We start from the raw sequence: 19476 nt of genomic DNA, 5'->3' as shown, positions 1-19476 counted from the left end.
AGAAGGCGTAACTTTTATTCTCGCTGTAGAGTTGTTGCTGTCGCCATGTCGTGAAGGCGCTGTGCGATTCATGGTGAAAGCGAAACTACTTTGTTTGGCCTTCCAAAAGAGGACGATATCTGCTTCGTCATGCCTGGAGCTGATCCGTGCTGGTTGCTGAGGAAATACTAAGTTACTTTTTCAAATAAGTAATGCCAGTTACTTTGTTGTCCCATATACTGACTGACAGCTCTCCTGTCCGCATGTTGAGAGAAATCGGAAGTGCAGAGGCACTGTGTAAACATGATGGTTATGGTTACTGTACTTCTAGACCACTACTGCGCTGTGGATCGCCGGATCGGCTTTCACCGTGGACAAAGCGGAGTCCAGCCCGGGGTCGTCACATGTGGTTGCCGCAAGCCCGCCGGACACTCCTTCGTCGAATCCACTGCCTCTGCTCACTCTAACCCTCCGGCCGTTTTATGGAAGACCGTTTCCTGATTCTGTGAGAGTAGACTACAATGACGGCTGTTCTGACTCAAAGACTGTAAGTAAGTTTTTATGAAATATAATAGGGATAACAAAGTTAAAGTTTAATGTTTGATGAGAGGACTAAAATCAAAAGTTGATCACAATTCATCTAGGTGCCTCAAGTAACCTTGTAACACATATTTAAGTGTGACTACATTTAATATATTTAAGTGCAAATAAAATGCAATGTTTTTGTATACTGCATGTTAATTGCAATAACATTTACATACATTATAGTTTTAATTTATAAGCAGTTACAGTAGAGGTTTTTTTGACCCACTTAAGACCTTATATGTATATTTATTAGTGCTGGGCAACGATTAATCGCGATTAATCGCATCCAAAATAAAAGTTAGCCGCATTTGACAGGGTATGCCAGCCACAATCTCATCCATATTGCTATAAAATATAGCATTCTGTGTAGAATTCAAATAGCTCCAATACATTTTGTGGTCTGCGCCGACTCGCGCATGTGATCCGCTCCGTGCTATCGTGTCTCTGGACCGAAGCAGAGTGTGCGTGCGGTGCGGTGGTTAGCGTGAAACAGCTATGGAAAGCATATTTACACTGTTTGAATAGTTCCCTGTCCCCTATATAGTGCACTACGTGCCATTCACTGTACAGAAAATACTAATTCTGTGGACAAGTGACCGATTTCAGTCGCGGCTTCAGCGTCCATTTTATAGTGTAGGGGACGGGCGCTTCGGATTCTAGAGAGCATTTGATTGGACAAAGTTTGATGAGAAGCTGAAGTATGATGTGACGTCAAAAATTGTTGTGCCATTTTGGCGGAAGGGACGAACTGCAAGCTTTGAATGCTTATATATTCTAAATGCGAATTTTGTCACTGTTTTGGAGCACACTGCCTTATAGATAACCTTAAGACTAACATATTGATACTAACACCCAAAAAATAAAATTTTGATTTCATGGGGACTTTAAATATAATTTTGGAATGACAAAATTGCAATTAAGTACAAGCACATTCAATACAACTGAGGATACCTCATTTTCACAATGATATACAAAGTCATGCAGTTCAGAATGTTTAAATTGCATAATAGTGTTTATAAAAAAAATTAAGTTAGTTAAAAATATATTTTAGGAAAAAAAAAATATTTTTTATGAATAATATATAAAAATGCATACAAATATATGCTCTAAATATTTTTTTTTATTTTGGTTTAGTAATGGTTAAAGCCCTTGAGGAACAGATGTAATCTAGCTGACTGCTTGGTCTCTGTAGCCCAGCCTTTGGCTCTATCGCCCACTATCCAATCTGCTACCTGACACCCATCCAGCCTTATTGTTTTTTTTCAGGGTTGATTCTGAAATGGCAAAGATCTCAGCAGGTTCCACCTCATCGGCCATATTAGGAAAGCGCAAGTTGTGACATTTAATAACATTGTGGTCTGTGAGTCATCCAGCATGTGTGGGTGTGTTATTGGGTGTACAGGTGCACGCGTATTTGTGTGTGTGTGTGTGTGTTTGTTTGTTTGTTTGTCTGGAGCAGCTTATCTATTTCGCAGAGGCATCAATCTCAAAACTATCACGGACTGCAGTGTGTCATTCTCCGCTCACATAAGTCATTCTCAATATCTCATTCTAGCCATTCCTAGGATTAATAATTCATTATAACTAAGACTGTGACCAAAATAACAACAACACTGCAAGTTCGACAGGTATCTGGACGAGTAACTCATCTTTTATAGTGTAATAAATGTCGTACCTGTAGAGTTTGAGGGTGACCGTTCCATAGACAGTGGCAAATCCGAGCAGACGAACCCATCGCAGTAGTATACAGCGGAAAACACTCGGCTGGAAGTACAGAATCACCACCTAGAAGATAATTAATATGCATTTATTTTAATATCTGGATATCTATTTATTCAGATAAGAGGATGTTTGATATGAGACCCCTACTGTTTTGATGATCACAAGATGAAAAAGTAGTTTTATTTGATAAATTAAAAACCACTAGAAAAAGAGCAAGTAAGGGGTAATGTATAGTCTAGATGTTACCATAAAAGAACGCCATAACTAAATAATCACAATTTAATAAGCTGCGATAGAAGAAACTAGAAAATCTAATTAACTACATATACTCATTAATTAATCGCTATATATAATAATATTTGCTGAGAAAAGCCCTGTATATATGTACATAATAAAAGCCCTGTATATAACAATGTCTGCAACCTTTTTGTGGCAAAAGAATATCTTCTCACTGTTTTTTAGCATCTCGCGCCATGAGCAGCACATTATGTTCCATTTTGTTATGCTTCACCCAGCTGTCAAATTTCATTGCATTTTTTTAACTGATTATACTAAAATAACATGAAATTAAACACATTAACTTACAAATAAATAAACAAACAAACAAAAAATGACACACTTAAACATCTTTTTATTGTTGAATTCGTATAAGGAACTAATGGACAATTAACATCCTATCAGCAGCTTTTCTCTCTCTCTCTCTCTCTCTCTCTCTCTCTCTCCTGAGGTCACCTGAAGGTGCATAAATCAGAAATTCACTTTTCATTTCTTTGCTCGTCACTCCATCCAGAATTGCATCAAGCCTTAAACCTATTACAAAATGCAAACACTCTCTATGATGTGTCAGTGATGTGCGCTTTCATTGATCTTTCCATCCATCATCCTGATCTGTCATAGTTCTCCAAACAAACCCGTCAGATGCCAAGGAATCTAACTGAGAATTCCAGCACATCACCGCAGTTCCATTGCATCCACAGAGAGAAAGAGAGAGAGAGAGAGACAGACACTAAAGGTGAACTGTAATTGAAGCAGAATCTCACAGCTGTGCCGCCCCCTCTGTCCCCCCCGCGCTGGCCTCCGCTCAATCTCTCTATGTGCAAACAGTGATGCGACGCTCTGTGTGTAATCTAATAACAACAGTCTGCTCACTTCTCAGGAAGCTCTATTATTGGATTGATTATGAAAAAATGATTCCGAGCAGATGAATTGCTCCAGCACGGACTCTTCTGTCTTAATTAAGTTGAGGAAAACTAATGACAGACACCAAGGCACATCCGTAGGGGGGCTCCTGCAGACCCTCACAGCTCTCTAACACACTTCTACAGCTACCACACAAATCTTAGAGGCTGACATGATCGAATAGTTAAGATGCATATCATCAAATATTTATTCTGCTATTTAAAGTCAACATGAGAAGCTGTTCAGCATTGGTAACTCATTTAAGGGCGAGACTATATTTTATCCAATTGAAATTAGATAAAGATAAAGACAACTACTATTTAAAAGTCTTACCACCAAAACATACAACAGGCAAAACATAAATAATTAATTTTTTTGTTTTATATATATATATATAAAGACATGCAGATGAAGATACATTTGTAATGTCAAGCTTTTTTTGTGTGTGTGTAAAATAAACTAGAATAATACGTTTGAATCCTTCAGTTATAGACATTCAGTTGCCCTTTCATAACGGTTATCACAACATAAAAAAGCACAAGATTAACTCTTAAATAAAATACATGGAAGTCATTTTCAAAGCATTGTGTTTTTGTCTTTGATCTCAAGTCTTTCCATTGCATTTACTCGTGTCACCGGCAGATGTCCTCTGTGTTTCGAGCGCAGTGAATCATTTTGTGAAGTAAATGGTTGAACTGATTCAAAGTATGGTTCACTGTTTCAGAAAGCTTTAGTCCTCCCATCAGAACAGCAGCTCCTTATCCATCAATACTATTTTATGAAGCAGTCAAAGAGGTATAACATACCTGGGCTGCTTCCCATGACCATTATAAAATAATCTATTAGCACCAATGGTCTTTACATTGTACTTGGGCGTACGATGTTTTGGGAAACGCAGCCCTGGTCTGGTGCACTAGAATGGTGTAGTTATGGCATCTACTAGCAGGTTCTAACTGCTAATGCTAATCAGTCAAACCTGACCTTGCCAAAATGGTCCACTTTATGCACAGTGTTGGGGGAAACGCATTACAAGTGACACAAGTTATGTAATCAGATTACTTTTTAAGTAACTATTGAAATAACACATTACTTTTAAGCATACAAGAAAATATCTAAGTTACTTTTTCAAATAAGTAATGCCAGTTACTTTGTTGTCCCATATACTGACTGACAGCTCTCCTGTCCGCATGTTGAGAGAAATCGGAAGTGCAGAGGCACTGTGTAAACATGATGGTTATGGTTACTGTACTTCTAGACTAAATGTGAACATGCATTTCTCATCTCACTTGCACAAAAACAGATTCGGTATTCCTCAAAATAAATAAAAACAGTGAAATGCTAACTCAGAATATGATGCACATCTGCAATAATTAAAGGTAAAATGGAAAAATAATAATAATAATAATAAAAAAACATCCTTTAAGCATTATTACCATTGTTTTATCCAATGTCTTTGTTGCTGACTGCTGACCTTCGATGATCCAAATTAACCATAATAATAAGCAAAAATGACTTCAGAAAAACCATATTTGTTTCATTTTTTTTTCTTTTATTGGTGAAGAGTGTTGACCTTTCTTCTCCTGCATCCTATTCTTTACGCAATCCAAAATAGCAGCACTGCTGAAAGGTTTGTTTGACTTGAATTTACATTTCCTGCTGCCGATGGCTTATTCATTTCACTTTAGGTGTATAAGCGCTTTTACATGTGCTCGAAAAATTGAACTTTTTATATTAAAAACAAACAAGTAAGCTCAGCCCAGATGAGAAAAAAGTAACACAAAATTAACGTAACACATGACTTTCAATAAAAAGTATCTAAGTAACACAATAATGTAATGCATTACTTTATTAAAGTAACTTTACCCAACTCTCTTTATGTGTATATTACTGTGATAGATGGTCATTACTCTGTGTAACCAAAGTGTGTTTAGGGTGCCAACATGAAAAAGGGATGTTTCATAAAGGCACAGTGACAAAAATGACTGCACAATTGTAAGGGTCAGAGAGAGGGTGGAGAATGGATGTGGGAAGCTAAACTCAGATAAATGTATTGACCCCTTTAAATGCAATTCTAACATCCAATGGGGCAGGAATGTGTTTAAGATGTAGTGTGTGTGTGTGTGTAATAGCTGCCTAAGATTTTTGGCAGAAGTGTGTGTGTGTTGTGCTTGTCAGGGGAGCATCCAGTCGGCCAGCTCTTAATTAGAACTGGGAGTACCACACGCCTCCAGCAAAACTCTCAACAGTTTTAACCAGCCACTGACAAACCATACAAAACTAACACTTTACACCTCCTCATAAATATCTGATGCAGAGTAAACAGCACTCCTCTCAAAAATGATTTCATTGTCAGCCTAATATTCATTTCAACTAAAGTGACATCTCTGTTGAAACCTGTACCCTGTCAGCAATATATAGAATGTACTACAGGAGTGACTAGAACCGCAGTATTTCAAAGGCCTGTAATGTGTCAAAACGCAATTCATAGCGCAATGCAAGTATGCACAGCATCTCAGCTTTGTTGCAAAGGGAAGCTAGGGTGAGTATTAGCATAAACTGTCATCTTCTACATTTAGTTTCCCTTTTCAGGTCAGCTAATGTGAAGCAGCAGTTTGAAGAGAATCTTGCTGAGCAAGTGAAAGTTAGTTAAACTGTCAACGGATATAATAACTTGAATAACGCATTCGATGTAGTGACACAGAAATATGAAGATAACTCTATGGCCCCATTCAGCAGTGACGTTTGTATCTGTCAGACAGATAAAAGAAAGTGCATTAAATTTGTACAACGGGACAACACACTAACAACACATTGGGCTAGTCTGTAGCTGTGTACTGAAAATATATTTTGAGTATGTTTTTAGGAAACTGCTTTGTTACAATTAAAGACTCAGAATTGAATTCTTGCATAGTGCACATTGTTTTATATACAGTTCTACATACTGAATACTTTCAAATTATATAAAACAGAACACAGTCTGCAACAATACACAGTTTAAACAATAGTATGCTACAAGGTTGTCACATAATATAGACCAGCAGTGTAAAATTTGCATTCTGTCAAAGCGTGTGCAGGATGTAATGATGATCATCGATTTTATACGTTTGTAGCGTCTCGACCAATCTGACACACTAATTTTAATTTGATTTAACAAATAAATTATTCATTAGATTAACAAATCGTCACAGTCCCCTCACTCAATAAACTGGATGCCAGGATTTCTGCTGAACACCAGGCCCTCTGGTCACCATGACAACTAATCCTGATATCACGGTTTTATGACCCCCCAGGAATGTGAGTAGGATAACCCACTCTTTGTCCCCATAGGAAAGACAGAGCAGAAATTGACTTTTCTTTGCTAATTAATTCATAGGAAAACCTTTCTTTGAATGAACACACATATTATTCAGGCCATTGTGTATATTATTGCTGTTTTGTATTAATCTGTTGTATTATAGACTATTTTATTCATGCTTACGATAAACCACTCATTCATATAGGTTTCCATAAAATTCATTCTTTATGCCTCTTTCTGTACTGAGTTAAACTTTAACCCTTTCCTATACCAACTGTATGTGTGTGTGTGTGTGTGTGTGTGTATGTTAGACCAGTTTATGTGTGTATGTAGTATGTTAGACTAGTTTAAGCGTTTATGTAGTTAATAAAACCTTACTTGTATCACACTTGACGTGTTCATTGTTTGCTCATAACCGGAGTCACTAATCATGCAGATTTACGCTACAAGCTTTGTAGAATTGTACAGTAAGAAAGTTATTTCCCTTAACCAGGAAATTAACGTTCTTAGAATTGACAAGACAGTTGACCCTGAGAGGTCAGCTAAATATCTACAGCGGATCTAAAATATGAATAGTTAATTATAACTAGTTATGGTTAGTTATTCATATTTCCTGTCATGAGCTGATTCGTTACACGTTTAATAAAAAATGCATGAGTGTAGTATGAATGCAAACAGTATATACTACAGTACATTTTCCATATTGTCATTGTCATGTTACCTACAGTATTATGTTATGTTAGTTGGTCATTTCTATAAATATTAATTTATGAATATGGCGACTTCTCTTGTTACCTTTTGCGCAACCCATGCTCATTGGTAAAATGTGCCTGTAGTGACATTTCTGCAAAATGATATTACACTGCATCTTGCACAGTTTGTGGCACTATCAAAATGCTATATAATGGCACATAAATCATTATAAGTTTCATTCCAAACAGAAAAACGTGGGTTATTCTAAGTGTGGAAATTAAATGTCCGATGTGTGGTGCTAAAAGGATAACATTTTATCATGTTTGAAAATGACACACCACCTACATTAAACCCTATCCTAAACTGTTAGTGTTAAATGGTTAGTTCACCCAAAAATGAAAATTCTGTCATTAATTACTCACCCTCATGTTGCTCCAAACCCGTTAGACCTTCATCTTCGGAACACAAATTAAAGGGGTCATATGATGCGATTTCAATTTTTCCTTTCTCTTTGGAGTGTTACAAGCTCTTGGTGCATAAAGAAGATCTGTAAAGTTGCAAAGACTAAAGTCTCAAATCCAAAGAGATATTCTTTATAAAAGTTAAGACTCAGCTACGCCTACCTAAAACGGCTCGTTCTAACACGCCCCCACATGTCTACATCACTATGTGGGAAGATTTGCATAACGTCCAAATGTTCACGCAAAGAAAGAAGGCGTAACTTTTATTCTCGCTGTAGTATTGTTGTTGCGGCCGCCATGTCGTGAAGGCACTGTGTGATTCAAAACAGTGATTCTGTCCTAATTCCCTTGCATATTAATGGTGGAGTTCCCTTTAAAATCTTAAATGATTCCCTTTGAGCTAAATTATTGACCTGTTTCCCTTACAAAATTATTAAAGACTCTTAGAACACTAATATGTTGTGTAGGTGTAAACATACAATATACACTCTCAATTAGATCATCCGAATACGAATTCATAGATACTAAACATGGTAGGGTTATATATATGTAAGCTGACAGGAGTGTGTTTGAATTATAAGCCTGCATAACAGTATACAATTTCAAAGACAAAATACACGATGACAATAATATACCCAATGACCTGAAGGATCATGTGTGTTCATTCAAAGAAAGGTTTTCCTATTAATTAATTCGCAAAGAAAAGTCCTTCCCTTGTGGATTTTCCCTATGGGCAAGTAAGCGATTTTCTTCACCTAAATTCCAGGAGGTCGTAAATGTATCGGGTGTCAGGGTTACCATGGAACCAGCGGCCTGTTCGGCTTCCTGGGGTGTTACAGAGTATTTGTTAAATCTAGCTAACAAAATATATATTGTGTGTTTGAGTGGTCCAGACGCTACACAGGACATGGTTTTATGTTTACGTTGCAACGCAACGCGTAAAACGACAGTATAAGTCATTATAATCCATAATTATGTCCCCACTGGATGCAACGAATGCCTCGTTTATAATGGGTTTTCATGTTTTTGAATCATTGCTCCGGCCTGACAGGGCATCATCACAATATGGTAAGGGGCGTAACATTTCCGTCACATGCTTGAGGTATTCGGCCAATTACAACGCACTGGATAGCTAGCCAATCACAGCACACCTCACTTTTTCAGACCGATGAGCTTTGTAAAAATCGATGCGTTTCAGAAAGGCGGGGCATAGAGGAGAAACAATAATGTACAGTATGTGGAAAATAATGTGTTTTTGAACCTTAAACCGCATAAACACATTGCATTACACCAAATACACAAAATAATACTCTTTTTAGCAGCATCATATGACCCCTTTAAGATATTTTTGATGAAATCCGAGAGCTCTCTGAACCTCCATCATAAGACCCTTGATAATGGCAGAGGACTATCCCAGGAGAGAATAAATCGTTGAATAAAGTCGTTATTTTTGTTTTCTTTGCGCACAAAAAAGTATTCTCGTAGCTTTGTAAAATTATGGTTGAACCACTGTTGTCACATGGACCATTTTAACAATGTACTTACTATGTTTCTGTGCCTTGAATGTGGTAGTTCTCTTGCTGTCTATGAAGGGTCTGAAAGCTTTCGAATTTCATAAAAAATATCTTAATTTGTGTTTCAAATATGAACGAAGGTCTTACGGGTTTGGAACGACATGATGGTGAATAATTAATGACAGAATTTTCATTTTTGGGTGAACTATCCCTTTAACAAAAACAAACATGAAAAATGCCTTTGCCGAAGCAAACATGATATTTTAGATAGTTTACCAGACCTTGAGCTCTTTTATTGTGACTTGTGTTTCACAGGACTCATACCTGATTGCTTTGCACAAGTGTAATGCTGTACCAGACGAGCCACCGAGCAAGTTTACTACAACTGAAAAGCCATACATATGTAGCTGGTTATATAATGCAACTTGAAAATGCATTAATTTACAAATAATGCACAATGTTATTAGTGTTTTGAGGTCCTAACATGTCATTGTGCAAGGAACTGTTCTAAAACAAGTCTTTTATAATTAACTTACATTATTTGACCCCCGCAATCATAATTTGTGTGAAAAGTTGTTGGTGTTTTACTGCCTTAGTGTTCATTTCAGCTGGAAACCACAGTGAATTTTTAATGTATATGTAAATGTTTTGGACTTTTGCAAAAATGTAGGTAGAGGCACATTTTTCTAATGTGCCTACTGAATAATAAATCGGATATGCACTTAAGAATCTTGCAAGAAATAATACATCATCCGAGTGTTTTTGCCTACTTTTTCATGATACTGCATATTTGAATGTAACACTAATTTGATACTGCCTACTTCATACAGTAGTGTAAGTAGGATGTGTGGAATATTTAGATGTAGAGAAGTAATCAACAATTGTTTTGTCTTTCAAATCCAGTTTTGTGTAAAAATGTCTTAACATTTAAAAATGTCAAGTGATGAAATTATACTGCTTCAGCTACCAGGGAACATTCTCAGATGTTTTGCTAACATTCTGCCAAAGTTGTTCAAACTTATGAGCAAATATTCATCCAGCACTCTAAAAAAGTTGAGTTAAATACAACCCAGTGCTGGGTGAAATATGGACAAACCCAGGAATTGGGTTGTTTTGACCCAGCGATTGGGTTAAATGTTTTAACCCAACCTTCTGGGTAGTAACCCAACCGCTGGGCAAAACAACCCAATTGCTGGGTTTGTCCATGTTTCACCCAGCATATTTTAGAGTGTAACATTAAAGGAATTTTCATTCAGCGTTATCTGGTCTTTAATAATGTTCTCAAAATGCACAAACATATAACATTTTAGTTGGATGTTTGTTGTGTTTTTTTTATTACTTGTTTTAGAATGTTTAGAGAACATTTAAAAGTAATGTTCCCATAATGTTTGCAAAATTATCAAATGTAATTATTGGGTTGTTTTGCTGGGTTTGTCCCTTTTTAACCCAGCGCTGGGTTATATTTAACCCAGCGTTTTTTAGAGTGTAGCATTCACAACGTTTTTAAACAATGTTTTTAAAACATTTTAAAAAAGGGCATTTTGAATGTTCAGAGAACTTTGATAAATAATGTTTTAAAAATGTAATGGGGACGTTAGCACGATATATAGTAGAAATGTTTGTTAGCAGGGACTTCTGATTTGTCACACTGAAAATTGAAGGTCAAGTAAAGAAAATTGCATTCTGGGATGCATTACAGAAGTGCACTCTGGTAGTATACAGCACACATTTGCAAATAGTAGTAGCTTATCCAAGCGCTCAATACGTATAGAAAATTCACACATTGTGCACAGTATACATACAGAAAAACCAAAATAAAAAAACTATTATCTCCTCCATGCCACTCACAGCTATGCATAATGGACTTTCATTGATGGCCAGTTGAAAGTTGATCCACACGTACATCAGTCAAAGATCAATGAGAATGAATGGAACCTGACCTCTGTGTGTGTGTGATGTGCGTCGGCACCAGAGCCCCATCCAAAACATGAAAGACAAAGAAGAACAAACATCTGAGGCTGCGTAATTATCAGTGTGTTGCAGATGTGCCACAACCCCCCCCCTTTCGGGACCGTTCGTGCTAATCCGATTAGCAGAGGCATTAATGGTCGTCCCACAGCAGTGGAAAAAGATTCAGGCACGTGGTTATTTTGGCTCACTAGCTCTGAGTCAGACGAGGGATGTGGTGCAACTCTGGGGGGGAAAGTCGAGAGGAGGCGACGGAAGTCGACGTTGCCCAGATTGGTGAGGCGAGACTGTATTTTGCATGCTGCAGGGAAGTCTCACCGCACTTGGAGCATTACAAAACACACAGCGCTTCAAGTGGCTGATTCCTCAGAGAGCTTGAGAAGACAAAACGCAGTTGCCGTGGCGAGAGACGATGGAGAGCCAGACGGTAACCAGGTTGAGAAAAAACACGGAGTTATCTAATACTACACGTTAGTGCAGCGATATCACTAAACTTTCATATTTTTCAATTTTATATGATATCTGATCTTGTTATAAATACAGTATGTTAACTCAGTAATGACTTAAAATGTTTTTTGTTTTTTTTCTCGATCAAAATAACTATATTTACATCCAAATAGTCGTTGTTGCCAAGTTGACTCAAAATAAGTACAGTAGCATGATTATAATATTACAGGCACACAAAAACACATTTTATATTATTATCAAAAAACTACATTGAATCCACAGAATTCATATAGTTATAATTATTAAATATTGGAAATATAATGTCTAGCACATCACCGCACCTATTGTAACACTAACACCTTAAAAATACAAAAACAACATTAACAAAAAAAAACAAACAAAAAAAAAAACACCAAAACCTCACTCTTGCGGTGAAGGGTTTTAACTGAATGTCAGGGAAGTACAAAACGAAAAAAGAAAAGAGACAGCTCTGACATTTCCACAGTTTGCCCGGAGCACTCTAAATATTAGTGATGAGAGGAACTTAATGACGAGACCTTCCCTCTTCCCAGAAAAACTGAATCTTAGAGAGAGAGAGCGAGCGAGAGAGGTGCACAGAGGAGCAGCTGACGCATGTCTCGTCTTTGGGGATTTGACAGCGCTCTTATCCATCAGAGAAACATGCTGTTGGGTCACACCTGCTACACAGCACACACAAGCACGGTCAGCACTTACTAATTTTATGTTATTGCATATTCATGAATCAGTACATCTAAACGACCTATAACGGCTCAACAAAAACTATAGCATTGAATTTTAAAGATTTTTTTCTTGCATCACTTGAATGGTTATAATTCAGTTTTTCATGACGCTCAGAATAACAGTGGGTCTTCTTTCTACTGCACCGACTATACAAGACTTGTATGTGTAAATTATCTCTGGTTATGATTGACTAACCACCAGGCGTAGATCTGGACAAAATCATATCCAAGCAATTTTTATATACAATAAGTGTATACACTAGCCTTCAAAAGTTTTGGGTCAGTATACTGTGTTTTTGAGTCTCTTATGATCACCAAGACTACAGTTATTTTATACCAAAAATATAGTAAAAACAGTAATATTGTAAAACATTATTAAAGCAATAAGCCCCAAGAAGCCGTGGTTTACTCAGAGGGCTTGAGAAGACAAAACGCAGTTGCCGTGGCGAGAGACGATGGAGAGCCAGACGGTAACCAGGTTGAGAAAAAACACGGAGTTATCTAATACTACACGTTAGTGCAGCGATATCACTAAACTTTCATATTTTTCAATTTTATATGATATCTGATCTTGTTATAAATACAGTATGTTAACTCAGTAATGACTTAAAATGTTTTTTGTTTTTTTTCTCGATCAAAATAACTATATTTACATCCAAATAGTCGTTGTTGCCAAGTTGACTCAAAATAAGTACAGTAGCATGATTATAATATTACAGGCACACAAAAACACATTTTATATTATTATCAAAAAACTACATTGAATCCACAGAATTCATATAGTTATAATTATTAAATATTGGAAATATAATGTCTAGCACATCACCGCACCTATTGTAACACTAACACCTTAAAAATACAAAAACAACATTAACAAAAAAAAACAAACCAAAAAAAAAACACCAAAACCTCACTCTTGCGGTGAAGGGTTTTAACTGAATGTCAGGGAAGTACAAAACGAAAAAAGAAAAGAGACAGCTCTGACATTTCCACAGTTTGCCCGGAGCACTCTAAATATTAGTGATGAGAGGAACTTAATGACGAGACCTTCCCTCTTCCCAGAAAAACTGAATCTTAGAGAGAGAGAGCGAGCGAGAGAGGTGCACAGAGGAGCAGCTGACGCATGTCTCGTCTTTGGGGATTTGACAGCGCTCTTATCCATCAGAGAAACATGCTGTTGGGTCACACCTGCTACACAGCACACACAAGCACGGTCAGCACTTACTAATTTTATGTTATTGCATATTCATGAATCAGTACATCTAAATGACCTATAACGGCTCAACAAAAACTATAGCATTGAATTTTAAAGATTTTTTTCTTGCATCACTTGAATGGTTATAATTCAGTTTTTCATGACGCTCAGAATAACAGTGGGTCTTCTTTCTACTGCACCGACTATACAAGACTTGTATGTGTAAATTATCTCTGGTTATGATTGACTAACCACCAGGCGTAGATCTGGACAAAATCATATCCAAGCAATTTTTATATACAATAAGTGTATACACTAGCCTTCAAAAGTTTTGGGTCAGTATACTGTGTTTTTGAGTCTCTTATGATCACCAAGACTACAGTTATTTTATACCAAAAATATAGTAAAAACAGTAATATTGTAAAACATTATTAAAGCAATAAGCCCCAAGAAGCCGTGGTTTACAGTGAATTTATAACAGCTAAGGGGCGTTGTTAGGCACGACACGAAAACCCCCTTAGCTGTTATAAATTCTCCATGCTAAGTGCTGGGAATCACGGTGATATTCCTGCTTGGTCAGGAAGATGGGAGGTGGGGGTGAAAGGTTGCATCGGATTTTAAGTACACAAAATTGTCATGAAGGCTATTAGCAACATTTCAATTATGCAATAAGGCCATTCTTATGAATATAGTTACAGCTAAAGTATTTTTCACAATACAACAGGGTCTCAAGTGCCTTATTGTTTTTACAATATATGCTTACAATGCATATAAAACAATTAAGGATTATTGTTTTTAGAACAATAGATTGTTATTTTTATAAATTAAACTGCAGTAATTGATGATAATGTTGTATTTATTCTAAATGTGTGATGCAGTTATGAACAGTTTGCTAAACAGAATTTTTAATGAAATACCTTAGATGTTGATTTACCTACAAAACGCAAGCAAATCTGTAAAACATGATCACAATTTAACTAATATGAAGTAACAAATTCTTAATTTCCCTTGTGCAAAAGTACACATTAACATACTTTAAAAAAATTAGTTGAACCCAATTAAGTGAGACTTCAGAACGTATTTATATATAATTTCATAAGTACTTCTATTGTCTTTGAATTATGGTTAAAATTACTGTTGAATGAGCTGACAAGCATTTATGCTAAACTGAAGTATACCTAAATGTCATTTCTATTGAAACTTGTATGTCATGTATTTAAATATATTTTAAATTACACATTTGTAGTGAAGTTCTAATTTAGTACATTTAAAATTCACTTTAAATGTAGTATCAAATAGCACCACAGAGTTCAAATTATAATTGCTTTAGTTTGTTAAGTCAACAAACAAAAGAAGTGTACTTCTTTAAAGCAGAACATTTGGTTAAGGTGTCCTTGTTACAGTGTAATTACTCATTGTTACATGTAGCGTGTCACAAGGACATCTTAAAATAAAGTGTCCTTTATTTTAAGGTGTCCTTGTTACATGTTATGTGTACTTACTATTATAATAACAATAAATTATGTGTAATTGCATGCAAGTAACCCTAAACCAATCCCTAATCCTAACCCTAACCATATAGTATGTAGTTAATTAATATTACTCAGGACTTAAATGTATAATTACACTGTAACAAGGACACCTTAAAATAAAGTGTAACCAAACATAGTTATAAAATTGTACATTTACATTTAAGTACATTTATTTCATTAATATTATAATATCGGCATGTTTTTCCAGCGAAAAACACAAAAATTATAATTGCTTTAGTTTGTTAAGTCAACAAACAAAAGAAGTGTACTTCTTTAAAGCAGAACATTTGGTTAAGGTGTCCTTGTTACAGTGTAATTACTCGTTGTTACATGTAGCGTGTCACAAGGACATCTTAAAATAAAGTGTCCTTTATTTTAAGGTGTCCTTGTTACATGTTATGTGTACTTACTATTATAATAACAATAAATTATGTGTAATTGCATGCAAGTAACCCTAAACCAATCCCTAATCCTAACCCTAACCATATAGTATGTAGTTAATTAATATTACTCAGGACTTAAATGTATAATTACACTGTAACAAGGACACCTTAAAATAAAGTGTAACCAAACATAGTTATAAAATTGTACATTTACATTTAAGTACATTTATTTCATTAATATTATAATATCGGCATGTTTTTCCAGCGAAAAACACAACCAAGACTATCTTCTTTTGTATTTGATAGAAAAGCAAGTCATATTAGGATGAATAGATGAAGCTGAATAAATGATGAGAGTATTTCTGGGTGAACTAGTCCTTTAAAAGCAGAAAAATAAAGACACATTTCCCCGGTGAAACTGTGTGAGAGGTACTGTCATGCCGTCCGGCTCATCTGTGTCTGTGGCACTAGCCTCTGGAGTGTAAACCTGAGAACAGTGTGTTCCTCATCCCTCACGCAACATCCACACAAAAACACACACACTCCTCTTCAAAGCTCACATGGGCATTCACTCACACACACTTCATTACACCTCTTCAGGGGCTCCATCTACTCACAAGCCGACGCCAAAAAAGCATTTATTATTTACCTTTACATAATAGTCCTGGAAGATTTATCTTAATGCCTCACGCTTGCATTTCTTTTATTTTTTTGTGAGTTTCAACCCGCCTGCAGCTCCCTTTTTTCTTCGTCATTCTCAAAGAAAGCACCCCATTACGTAATATTGTCGTTTTCTCTGCACATCTTTGATTCTTTGTGTAAGACGAAGAGAAAGAAGCAGAGTAGGAGTGGACCTGTCAAAGAGTGTTTGATCACATGCTCTCCCCCAAACACACAACCGCACACACACTCTCAAAGCGCCAAGGCAGAGATTGATAATACTGCAGTCAATCACAACGGCCGAGGAATTCACACAGCCGACGCCATCAGACTCATGTGGTGGAATTCAGAGAAACCCTATTAGTGCTGTCAGTCAAAACTCACACAAACAGCCGTGATAGGCAGAGGAATACAGGAAACAGATAGTGGCAGTCAGGAAGTGCACAACACAAAGGCGAGGGGCAACGTGAATAGAAATAGTACTAATAATACTAATAATAGTACTTGTACAGTATCTGCAGTATTCAATATGTATACTGTGTAAATTATTTCTGTATGCATGGAATACCTGGATGACTTGCTACAAAATATGTAGTGTACAACCACAGCAATCTATGCTGAGTACTGAAACAGTGCAAGTCATCTTAATCTTTATTTCCATTGAGATGAATGAATCAAAAGTACTGTATCAAAGAATATTTATATTTTTAAATATCTTTTTTTTACTGACTGATGACACCTCAAGGTACTTTAAAAATGTAACAAAACTAACAAATTAACTAAATAAATAACGTCATTAGCATACTCTGAAAAAAATGTTACCTTCTAAAATAACTTTGTATTCAAGTCAAATATGTTATTTAACATTACAGAACCTATATGCATTCATTTATAAAAACAAAAATGATTAGTTCAGCCATGAAACTCTATTTGTGCTTTAATTGGTTCATTCAATTCAATGTTCTCAGCCAATCGGATTCACATACTAATTACTGTGTGCTATATATAACCCAGACGTATGCTTCGTAGGCCATGTCTGCGCGCAATGCATATCCTCCTATTAGCCCACCACCTCCCCAGCACCACCTGCCTAGATCTGCTAAGGGGGGATCTTTCTCTCTCTCTAGCAGCAGCAGCAGAATGTTCCTTTTATTTTATGATCTGAGCATTTAGCTGAAGCAAGTTTACTTGCTCCGCAGCAGCAGCAGTGTAGCAGATCTAGGCCGCCAAGACCAAACGTATGCACATTCTATTTTACATTAATAAAGATTTATCAATCCTTTCTGAGAGTTGTCATGACTGAACTATTTTTATCTTAAATCAGTTATAAATAGTGCTTTAAGTTGACATTTGCAGGTTACCAATTTTTACTGTGTAGTAAAATATAAAATACTATGCAATTTAAGGGGGTCTGAATACTTTCCGTACCCACTGTATATTATGTGCTAATTGGGGGCTGAGCCCCCCTAAAATGAAAATCCTAGAATCGCCACTGGTAACCTGTCTAGAGACCATGTTAATTGTCACGCCATGGACTTTTCTGTGTGCCTTTAGATCTAGTTTTCCCTTGTGTTTTCCTATTCCCATATTTGGTCTTCATGTTCCTGCTCCCTGATTGTTTCCAATTTGATTCCAGGTGTGTCCCGTCTTCCCCTGATTAAGTTGTGTACTTAAGGAGTGTTTTGTTCAGAGTTCTTTGTCCAGTATTGAACATCTATCCCTGTGTCCTACGTGTGCTTTCCTTGGTGTAAATAAAGTCTGTTGTTATTCTGGATTCTCCCTTGTCTCCTCGCTCTGACACAGTAGGCATACCGTGACAGAATACTGCACCAAAACAGTGAGCAGCGCCTCTTCCCCTTGTGTTTTTTTTCGTTTTAGAAAGTGTTTTTGTTTTCCCGTTTGTTTCTCCCCGCATCATGGAAATCGCCACTCGATTCATCGCCATAGCCCGTAAGGATCTCCCCGTCATCGAGTATGCCTGGGAGTTCGGCGGGCTCGCTGCGGCGACAGCTTTTGATGACGCCATGCTCAACTCTCTGTTCAGGATCGGGGCCAATTGCTATCGCCCCGTGGACCTCCCAGACACCACAGGACTGAGCTGGAGGGAAGGGATCCTACGGTGTCTGGAGAGCGTCCAGCCCCGATCCAGAACCAGCCCGCCGGCCGTTCCTCAGTCAAGACCGCCGTTAAGCAAGCTGGCCGTTCCTCAGTCAAGTCCGCCGGCGACGGCTCTCTCCAGCCCACCGGCCGCGCCGATGTCCCGCCTGCGGGCCACTGCATTCTCAAGCCCGCTGGCCACCCTATTCACCCGTAATCAGAAAAGGAGGAAGAGGAGAAATGGATGGCTCAGGCCCCTCTTCCTTGCCCGAGTGCGCCCAGCCAGAGAGCTCGCTCCAGAGTGGGCTCCAGCCCCCAAATCCAGCCCAGTGAGGGCTCCAGTTCCCATGTCGAGCCCAAGGAGGGCTCCAGTCCCCGAGTGTAGCCCAGGGAGGGCCACTGTTCCCGAGTTAGGCCTACGGAGGGACTCTAAAGACGATATTCTCCCAAAGGATTTTTTTGGCGGGGGTAGTATGGGTTCGTCCGTAGTGGCCGGGCCAAGTGGAGCGGCCAAGGCCACGGAGGCCGTCCAGCCATGGCCTTCTGAGTTCCCTGTTCCACCATGGCTCCCCGAGACCCCTGTTCCACCATGGCCTCCTGAACTGTCTGCTCCGCCATGGCTTCCTGAACTGTCTGATCCGCCATGGCCTCCTGAACTGTCTGATCTGCCATGCCCCTCCGAGCTGCCTGCTCCGCCATGGCGCCCTAGACTCCCTGCTCCGCCATGGCCTCCGCCTTGGCTTCCTGAACTGTCTGATCCGCCATGGCCTCCTGAACTGTCTGATCTGCCATGCCCCTCCGAGCTGCCTGCCCCGCCATGGCGCCCTAGACTCCCTGCTCCGCCATGGCTTCCTAGTCTGCCTGCTCCGCCATGGTGCCGGAGCCAGTACTGCCTTGGAGGCGTCCCTGTTCCCGCCTAAGCCTGTCCTGAGGGATCTCCAAGGCGCCCACCCTCCCACCCCTTTGTAGCGTCTGGACCACTCCAACACACAATATATATTTTGT

At 38.0% G+C, this 19476-nt stretch overlaps 1 protein-coding gene across 2 annotated transcripts in view; it reads right to left on the bottom strand.

The window, feature by feature from the left end:
* The window catches only part of LOC107588021 (probable G-protein coupled receptor 158), a 113657-nt gene that overhangs the window by 14067 nt on the left and 80114 nt on the right, over nt 1-19476 (bottom strand). For both annotated transcript variants that reach the window (XM_016276003.1, XM_016276004.1), the window contains exon 6: nt 2240-2349. In XM_016276003.1, the coding sequence (XP_016131489.1) occupies nt 2240-2349 (110 nt within the window). The remainder of the gene's footprint in view (nt 1-2239; nt 2350-19476) is intronic.

Source organism: Sinocyclocheilus grahami, unplaced genomic scaffold, assembly GCF_001515645.1.
Source record: "Sinocyclocheilus grahami isolate Dianchi unplaced genomic scaffold, SAMN03320097.WGS_v1.1 scaffold98.1, whole genome shotgun sequence".
NCBI classification, from domain to species: domain Eukaryota; kingdom Metazoa; phylum Chordata; class Actinopteri; order Cypriniformes; family Cyprinidae; genus Sinocyclocheilus; species Sinocyclocheilus grahami.
Note: the sequence above shows the minus strand (reverse complement) of the source record. Positions and strands in the feature narration are given on the sequence as shown.